Source organism: Equus przewalskii, chromosome 5 (assembly GCF_037783145.1).
Source record: "Equus przewalskii isolate Varuska chromosome 5, EquPr2, whole genome shotgun sequence".
NCBI classification, from domain to species: Eukaryota; Metazoa; Chordata; class Mammalia; order Perissodactyla; family Equidae; genus Equus; species Equus przewalskii.
Window position 1 is genome coordinate 73,362,317 of NC_091835.1, and position 10,371 is coordinate 73,372,687.

Below are 10,371 nucleotides of genomic sequence, written 5' to 3' on the forward strand. Positions count from 1 at the left end.
AGAAAAGAGCAGAGTACATGCTGTTGCTTCGAGTACCAGTGTTACAGCAGACAAAAACAGAGGGCGCAAGAGATTACAAGATCCATCTAAAAAATGGACAAAATCTTCTAATTAGGAATATCCTCGGAAAACATTTGAAAGGACCCCAGAATCTCTAGGTGGACTGAATGGTGGTGGTCTTCCTCTGTAAAAGTCCAGTTTAAAAAGACTGGGAGAGGTGGTTGTTTTTTGAAATGTGCAGATATCAACACAAAGTTACAAGAAACTGAAAAATGACTCAATCAAAGAAACAAATCCCCATAAACAGACCTTAAAGAAATGGAGGTATATGAACACCTGACGAAGAATTCAAAATAACTGTCATAAAGATGCTCAATGAGCTCAGGAAAGTGGCATGTGTTTTCATTTTATTGTATTTATTTTGCATTTTTTAAAATATGGTTATTTTCTAAAAAGTACTAGATAACATGGAAATTCTATAACTAATACTTAATATCATGATCAATATTTACATTGAAAATATCCACTGAAGTTCACAAAGTATAAAGCTCTACATTTAAAGTGTAATGCACTAGGACATGTTGACTCTTAGGGCTGAATTTAATAACTCTGAATCTACAGAACATGTAGGTTCTTTAAATGTTAGGAAATTATCAATATCTGTCTTGAAAATACAGAAAAAAATACAAACTAATTTTGAAACTCTACATTTGAAGTACAATGTGATATCATACCTACCTTTTAGGGATTGATGTTAACAGAATTAAAACTATTTTTTACATTGTACCATAGAGTATGTCTTAAAGAAATGCATTTCACTTCCAGAAAATTCTGTAGGACAAATAAGCCTTATTATACTTTTAAACAAGTCAATAAGTCACTCAATGGAGAAACTTGGGTATGGAAGTAGAAAACATGCTCTGGGAAAATATTAAATTAACTGTAATGTGGCATATAAAGACACTATGAAGAACACGTATAGTTATATGGATATTTAGGAATTTCAAGATTTCCCTTCAATGCTCTGTAGAACGTCCTGTATTTTTGTCAAAAATCCCCAATTCATTTAGTTGCAGAAAACGCTACTTTATGGACCACATCCTTGAAAGCTTGTTTTACTTGCTGGTTTCTCAGGGTGTAAATGAAGGGATTGAGCATGGGGGCCACAGAGGTATTCAGAATAGCTACTCCTTTTGTCAATGAAGCCTTTTCTTTTGCAGTGGGATTAGCGTACATGAATATACAGCTTCCATAAGAAATGGAAATGACAATCATGTGAGAGGAACAAGTGGAGAAAGCCTTTTTTCTCTGACTGGCAGATGGGATTCTCAAAATAGTTCTGATAATGTACATGTAAGATAAAACGACTAAAGCCAAAGTGATTAGCAAAGTAACCAAAGCAAAGTAAAAACCAATTACTTCTAGGAGCCATGTATCTGAGCAAGACAGTTGTAAAAGGGGAAAATAGTCACATGCAAAGTGATCAATGACATTGGAAGCACAGTAATCGCACTGGAGAAGAAGCATAAGAGGTGGGAAAATGGTCAGAAACCCGCCCAGCCACGCACAGAGTACAAGCAGGCTGCAGAGTTTCCTGTTCATGATGGTTGTGTAGTGAAGGGGCTTGCAGATGGCAACGTAGCGGTCATAGGACATGGCGGTTAGGATGTAAAATTCAGTCACCCCCATGAAAATAAAGAAAAATAGTTGGGCTGCACAGTTGTTATAGGAAATAGTCTTATCCCTGGTGATAATTGCCCCCAGAAATCTAGGGATACATACGGTTGTAAATGAGATTTCTAAGAAAGAGAAGTTCCGGAGGAAGAAATACATCGGTGTCTGCAGATGGGAGTCCACCAAGGTCAGGGTGATGATCGCCAGGTTTCCAGTGACGCTTAATACGTACGTGATAAATAAAAAGAGGAAAATCACAATCTGAAGGTCAGGATCATCAGAAAGGCCTAGGAGGATGAATTCTGTGATCACTGTGTGGTTCATTTCCCTCCCTCTCTCTTTTTCTCTCTCTCTTCTTTTTTCTTCTTTTAATGATATTTAGGTGGAAAGAATACTAAAGAGAGGAGATGAAAATATGATTCATCATGATCAATATCATCATTGATGCAGTTCTAAAACATTTTCTATAATCCATGCCAATAAATAAAATCAATCCTTCTTGCTCTGTTAAATAAAATCAATACTTCTTGCTCTGTCCAATTTATGCAAATCATTATATTTTTGTTGAAATGATCTTATAAAATATGTATTTTTCTTTCTTTTCTGTCATGTATTTATTATAGGATACCACCACCTAGAACCAGAAATGGATGAGCTTAATTCCCTCAAAAGGTAAAAGTGAAACTTAGAAGACTAAATTAACAACCCATTACACTTTTTATGATATATAGAATCAATTAATGTTTTTCTTAGCAAATAAAATTAACTTTTACTTTTTATTTAATTATTAATTTTATTTTTAGTATTAATATGTATGGGTGTAATTATCAAGATAATATGAGAACATTCTATACATATACATTCTATACAAATTTATATATACATTTGCTATAAGATCATACAAATAGTCTAATTATTTTATTTAACAAATAGAGAACATATTTATTGGTTTGTCTCACAATTCCATCAAAATCATTCATGTTTGACATCTTCTATGACTTGCTAGAAGTGTATATATAGAAACATTTTTATTTCTGAGCTTGAAGGGTCATACGGCGTTTATCTACTTTTCATTTTGCACTGAAACACAAACTGCAAAAGAGACTACTTGCCTCCGATCTTAGCAGCTCTGTCACCCAGATTGTAGCCCAGTTCATTTTCCATTTGGACATCCTTCTTTCTGAGCTATGAAGCTTTGGGGAAAAAATGTCTTATTCCCTTGTAATTCTGCCCCATATTTATCTTCCACATAAGACTACTGATCCATAAGGATATCTCAGAAATGTATAGAAAAACCTCTTCCATTTGTCCTAAACTATTCAGTTAATTCCCAGCTGTGCTGGATATACTACGCTGTAGATTTGGTTTGCTAGAATTATGACAGTTGCTTCCTCTATATTTTAGATAGTCAAATTTCTACTGTGAAGGATAGAATGTAAAATTATTGCTTTCCTGCCAGAAACTATCAAAATTCACATTAATCAAATTTGATTTTATTTTTTTCTCTATTTTATGATGGCTCCAGAGAAACAGTTCAGGAAATAAAAGTAGAATGTAAGAAACCTTAAGAAGATGTGGAAATATACCATAGTCAGCTTTGATATTGTTAATCTAGAAGTTTAAGAAAGCAGCTTTAAAGAGAAAACTACATCTCTGCTCTGTTACAGATTATGAGGGATTCCTGAAGGCCATTCTTGGGTGTCTCAGTAGCCTCTTAACCCTTCTTTATGGTGAATCTCCCTTGAGAACAGTTATGTTCATCTTTGTATCCCACAGAGAACATAAAATGTTGACTTCTACAAAATAATTACTTCCATTAATTGAAATTAATATTTCAAGAGTAATAAAAATAGTTTTGAAATCTACTTTCTTACAAAAATAGAACTCAGTGTAATTTACTTTAAATCATCTCCTTGAAAAGTAAATGTTTCTACAAGTACTCTTTTTGTTGGTTATCCTCAGGGTCTGTTAGTGTTGGAGCATCAAGAAACAAGGTTATTTCGTAATTCTAAGTAAAATAATAGCTATTATAATGTACATGTTTTGCTCACAATTTTTTTTAAGATTTTATTTTTTTCCTTCTTCTCCCCAAAGCCCCCCAGTACATAGTTGTATATTCTTCGTTGTGGGTCCTTCTAGTTGTGGCATATGGGACACTGCCTCAGTGTGGTTTGATGAGCAGTGCCATGTCCAAGCCTAGGATTCGAACCAACGAAACACTGGGCTGCCTGCAGCAGAGCATGTGAACTTAACCACTTGGCTACAGGGCCAGCCCCCACAATTTTTTAAAAATGCTATTGCATAGGTTAACTAATTTAATCTTCATTACCAATAGTAATATTTAATTGCAGTATCAATTTTGTCTATCTTATTGTTCATCTTGTTTCTTCCAGCTCTGGTGATCTAGTGATAAAGATTTAATGCTCTCAGAGCTGTGATCCGGGTCATTTACCCATCAGTAAACCACACCAACTGTTTGTCAGTTGTCATACTGTGGTGGCTGTGTGTTGCTGTGATGTGGAAAGCTCTGTAGTTGGGATTTCAAATCCCAGCATGGTCACTCATGCTGGACAGGTTTCAGTGGAGCTTCCAGACTAAGACAGACTAGGAAGAAGCACCTGGCCACCCACTTCCAAAAAATTGGCCATGAAAACCCTGTGAACAGCAGGGGAGCATTGTCTGATACAGCACTGGAAGGTGAGAAGATGGAGCAAAAGACCAGGTGGGGTTCCGTTCTTCTGTACATAGGATGGTTATGACTTGAAATTGACTCACTATAACAACCAAAAATCATGTCTTCAACGTTCTAATGAGAAATATCACAAAATACTAATCTTCTTTTTATTTCAAATTCTGGTTAGTGAATTGTTATTTTCTTTATTATTGATTTTATTATGTTTCACAAATGTTTAAACAATAAAAATTATATATAATCAGTTAATAATAAGCCACATGTTTGTTATATAATCATAAAATAATAAAATATATTATATAATTACTTAATATTAAATAATTGTTATATTTTAAGTGAAAAAACAAGATGTGCAGTTAACATAAAAATACAATAAGGAATTTATATAATCAGATAATAATACAGTCACCATGCACAATTAAATCATAGTTTGATGCTAGTCTGTTTGGGAATTACTTACCACAAGAGAGGAATTAGAAGTGAGTGTGGAAAAAATGGAAAGAAAAAGTAGGCATAACTCAGATCTGTGAGAATGCATATACCATGTTTGTTTAACTCAGTAAAGGGAGCATTTAGACAGATGTGACTCTATATCGGAGGGAGCGATACCCTTGTCCACCTCATTCATTTTTTTCCAGCTTTATTCAGATGTAATTGACATATAACATAGTGTATGTTTAAACATACAATGTGTTGCTTTTATACACATACATTGTGAAGTGATTGCCACAGTAGGGTTAGTTTATACATCTATCGCTCACATAGTTTCCATTTCTTTTTTGAGGTGAGAACAATGACGTTCTACTCACAGCAAATTTCAATAAGTTATATAATGCCTTATTCTTACAGATCAGTTTTGTGGCAATCACGAAATGATGTTATGTTTTAATCCTAAAATCCCACTTAATAAGCAACAGGGAACCCTATCATTCTTCATGGAGGGCATGTGTGGAGTGGTGCTTCCCTTGATTGCATCCTCATCCTCATGGAGTCCTGTCATTGTTATTCAGATTTAGAGGCTTAATCCAGGTTTAGGAACTTGTGTTTTGGCAAGACTACTCCAGAAGTGGAATTTTTCATTTTGACAGGAGATACTATATTTAGTTGGATTTTTTTCCATTGTTAATCAATGGCTGGGTCCTTTAATTCATTATGTGCTGCAAAATGATTATATCCTTAATCTATCATTTACCATATGCTTATTCACTGTTAGATTTTATACAGAAAAGCCCAGATGAATGCCTACTTTATTCCTATTTCAGTGTTCAGAGTTGCTTTTCTAGTATCTTTTTCTTAGTATCTTTATGAATACATGGATTTATAAATGTTTTATTTGTTGTAGGTCACATTAGTGATTGACATAAATATTTCAGGGGAGATTTAAATAGACATCACTACCTCTCTGGAGTGCTTTAGCCAGAAGGAAACTCTTCAGGTTGGCTTCTAACTCTTTTGGACATTACATTTCTACTCTTTGATTGCTTCCTTCCTCTCTTGTATGGCAAGTGTTTCCAGGCTCAAGCTACACTTTTCCATATTAGAACTGGACTGAGTCATTTCTCCACACAATCCTCCTTACCTTAGTTAGGAAATGTTAAATCAGGATAAGAATCTGGACACTAGTTGCAATAATTTCTATGAAGTTGATCATCCTGTCTAGGTATTTTCAGTGGACAGGGTCAGCAAACATTTATATTTTAAGATAAAATATCTATGAGTGCATACTAAAATGTATCATTAAAATTTAGGACTACAGTATATTTTTACAAAACTCCTTTTATCTTTCATACATTTATATTTCCTTTATCTCATAAGGGGTGCCATGACTATCAACAGAATTAGATAAAATTGTAATATTACTTTTATCTTCATTTGCTTTTTCCCCTCACGTTGCACATAAAACAGTATTAGAATAACAATGACAGCACTACCACCCACAATTTCACTCATACCTAGGAACAGTTTTATAATTTTTTAGCTATTCTCTTTGCCCTTAGACTAAATTCCATTTAGATGTACAGTCCAATTACAATATTGAAAATTTTTTGGAATAATTCTGCATCATGTGGTTATATCACCAACTGAATACACATTAAATTATTTTTATTCCAGTTAAATTTTATTTTTCAGAGATTCGTTTTTTTAAAATTAATGGATTTGTAATTATAAAATATTAACATAGGTATAAAATCAAATATTCAAACTAGATATATTACAAAATGTCTGTGGTCAAACTTTGATTGTTCCAACCTCTTTCCTTCCTTCTCTAAAGGAAAATCTCTTTTTTAAGTTCTATGGTTTACTTTTCCATTGTTTACTATGTTTTAAACATAAGCTTTTGTATGCGCAAATTAACATTTCCCTTCTTAAGGAAATATATATACACTTTCCCATTTTCCTTAATCAATATATACTGAGGACATGCTGCAGTAGTATATGGATATGTGTCATGCCTTTTACAGATGACATGTGTGTATATGTTATTATTTATTCAAAAAGTACTCTCATAATGAGTATCTTTTTTCCTTCTAATCTTGCTATATTACAAGTAGGCTTATGGTGAATTGACTCATGAATTTGCCTTAAATTTTTTTTAATTAAATTTTTTTACTAGCTTCTCCTTAAAATCGAGTCCTGGAAGTGAGTTTGCGGGTCAATGAAGAAGCACATATGTAATTTTACTGTTTATTTCCAAATACCCCATAAGGGTTACTTCACATTATACATCACCTACAATTTATGACAGACTAATCCCCACAGATTTGTTAAAGAATGCTGTTGTATTTTGAGATTTTGCCAATAAATCAGATGCAGAAGTGATAGATTAGTGTAGTTTTTTTTTTTTTTTTTTTTTAGGAAGATTAGCCCTGAGCTAACATCTGCTGCCAATCCTCCTCTTTTCACTGAGGAAGACTGGCCCTGAGCTAACATCCATGCCCATCTTCCTCTACTTTATAAGTGGGACGCCGACCACAGCATGGCATGCCAAGTGGTGCCAAGTCCGCACCTGGGATCCAAACAAGCGAACCCTGGGCTGCTGAAGCTGAACGTTCGCACTTAACCACTGCGCCACCGGCCGGCCCCATTTAGTGTAGTTTTAATTTCCAGTTCTTATATGGTGAATGAGAGTGAAAAAAATTTATTTGATTGTTTTATTTGTGTATATTATTCTTTAAAATATATTACTATTTCTCGTATAGTTTCCTATATTTTTTTTCTTTTTTATGTTTAGAATCTTGTTATATATTAAGTACGTAAAATTCTTGTTTGTAAACTAAGTTGAAAATTGTTTTCCTATACAGAGAATTGTGTATTTATTTGCTTATGTCTTTCGTCATGTTGTCTTTTAAAAATTGTATTTTATTGTCCTGAGAACACTTAACATGAGATACACCTACTTAACAAATTTTTAGTGTGCAATACAGTATTGTTAATTATAGACACAATGTTGTAGAGATCTCTAGAATTTATTTACTCATGACATAACTGAAACTTTTTGTCAGTTGATTATAACTCCCATTTCCCCCTTCCTCTAGCCTCTAGAAGCCACCATTTTACTATTTGATACTATGAGTATGACTATTTGAGACATTTCATGTAAGTGGAATCATTCAGTGTTTGTCCTATTACTGGCTTATTTCTCTTAGCACAATGTCCTCCAGGTTTTTGTATGTTGTTGCAAATGGCAGGATTTTCTTCTTTTCTAAGGCTAAATGATATTCCATTGCATGTATATACCATATTTTCATTATACATTTATCTGTCAATGGGCATTTGGGATGTGTTCGTATCTTTTGTGTGTGTGTGTGAATAATGCTGCAATGAACATAAGGGTGCAGATATCTCTTAGGGATCCTGATTTCAATTCTTTTGGATATATGTCCAGAAGTAGAATTGCTGGATCGTATGAGAGTTCTATTTGCAATTTTTTGAGGAACCTCCATACTGTTTTCCATAGTGTTCTGTATAGGTCTGATAGGTCGATTTGATTTGTAGTGTTGTTCAAGCCCACTGTTCGTTGATTGTCTCTTTGTTTGTCTTATCCATATTTGAAAGTATTTAAGTCTCCCATTGTTACTGTATTGTTGTTGTTGACTTAAATAAAGAGGTAAACTGAGGCAAGCTCAAAAAGATGAGTTTATTCTGGGATAGCAGAGGAATTGCAATGCAGAAGAAACTGTAGCAAGCCCTAGGCAAGTCTGTTGAGGGTTTGGGGTGGGTCTTATTTATGGGAAGGTTTTGTAAAGAAGGGAGAGTTCAGTTAGAGTTTAAATCAAAAACAAGGAGGCTGGCCTGTTGGCAAAGTGGTAAAGTTTGCGGGCTCCACTTCGGTAGCCTGGGTTCACTAGTTTGGATCCTGGGCATGGACCTACAAACCACTCATCAAGCCATGCTGTGGTGGCATCTCACATAGGAGAATTAGAATAACTTACAACTAGGATCCACAACTATGTACTCTGGCTTTGGTGAGAAAAAAGAAAATAAAAAGAGGAAGTTTGGAAACAGATGTTAGCTTAGAGCCAATCTCCCTCCCCCCCCACCAAAAAAAAAACAAAAAGCAATTTATCAACAACAAGAACAGAAAAAACATGAACACAGAAAACAAAACCTAACAGAGACCAAACTTGAAAACTGGCCGAGCAGAGAAAATCAGTCCAGTTACACAAAGCAAGCTCAATTTTGCCCACTTTGTGAGACCAACCTGACCTGGGTCATCTCCTGTTCATGTGTCTGGCAAAACTTCCCAAGGTTGATGTGAGACAACCTCTGATCCACCTTCCATCATCCAAGAAAATTCCAACACTATCAGTTGTCTGCAAATTAAGCGTTTACGTGTAATCAGTCTCCTAGTCCTTGGGTTTCGTCTACCTGAAGTCACGTGAGGGAGATTCTCCATTTTATATCAGCTGGTTCTATTTTAGATTGAAATTCTTTCACATTGTCTATTTCTCCCCTCAGTTCCATCAAAGGGTGCTTTCGATGTTTAGGCGCTCTGAGTTTGTGATTTTATATATTTGTGTCATATCTTCTTGACGAACTGACCCTTTTATCATTATGTAATACATTTCTTGGTCTCCTGTGACAGTTTTAGATTTAATGCCTGTTTTGTCTGATTTAAGTATAGCCAGTCATCCCACTCTCTTTTCATTCCCAGTTTCACCAACTATCTTTTTCCATCCCTTTACTTTTAGCTTTTGGTGTGCAGCGGTTAAGTTTACACATTCTCCTTTGGCGGCCTGGGGTTTGCCGGTTTGCATTCCAGGTGCAGACCTACACACCGCTTGTCGAACTATGCTGTGGCAGCATCCCACATATAAAGTGGAGGAAGGTGGGCACGGATATTAGCTCAGGGTCACTCTTCCTCAGCAAAAAGAGGGGTATTGGCAACAGATGTTAGCTCAGGGCTAACTATCCTCAAAAAAAGAAAAAAACTTAACCTTAAATGATTTTGTTTAGGTATAAATAGTTGCTATTTCTACACTAGTGCAAAACTTGAGAATGAGACCTATGTATTTTTTTTAGCTGTTGAGAGAGAGAAAATAGTTTGTTTTCTACTCAATTATGGAAAATGAATGTATCTTAGGAGTCGAACATATATTTCTTCATTAATTTTTGACAATATCTATGTATGTATGTATATATCTATCTATCATCATCATTCTTTGTAGAGAGATATGGAATTCAACAAGTGGAAATATAAATAGAACCTATTTCTAAAAAGGAGTATACTGATAATGGTATATGCTTCTTTACTAATAGATAAATTCCAAGGACATATCCAATTAAAATGAAGAATGAAAATATTTTTTGCTTTTAAAATGAATGTATTTACGTTTTCTTTAAATTATAAGACAACTTTTCATATATTTCCTAGAACATCAGTAACATAGAGAAGGGAATTTCTATCAAAAATAAATGAAATGATAAAATTATATTTTCTGTGTATAGCAAGTGAAATATCTTATCAATGTTTATAAAGAAATTCCGACATTGCTGGGGGCCAT

General features: G+C 34.4%; 1 protein-coding gene across 1 annotated transcript; it reads right to left on the reverse strand.

Moving 5' to 3' along the window:
• Nucleotides 1-1,062: 1,062 nt before the first annotated feature.
• On the reverse strand, nucleotides 1,063-1,998 carry LOC103551488 (olfactory receptor 6C3). The gene has a single exon (XM_008521021.2). The coding sequence runs from the start codon at nucleotides 1,996-1,998 to the stop codon at nucleotides 1,063-1,065; it is 936 nt and encodes a 311-aa protein (XP_008519243.2).
• Between the last annotated feature and the right edge of the window lie 8,373 nt (nucleotides 1,999-10,371).

What these genes read in the sequence shown, in the direction of transcription:
- LOC103551488 (XM_008521021.2), bottom strand. Translation starts at nt 1,998, where the DNA reads ATGAACCACACAGTGATCACAGAATTCATCCTCCTAGGCCTTTCTGAT.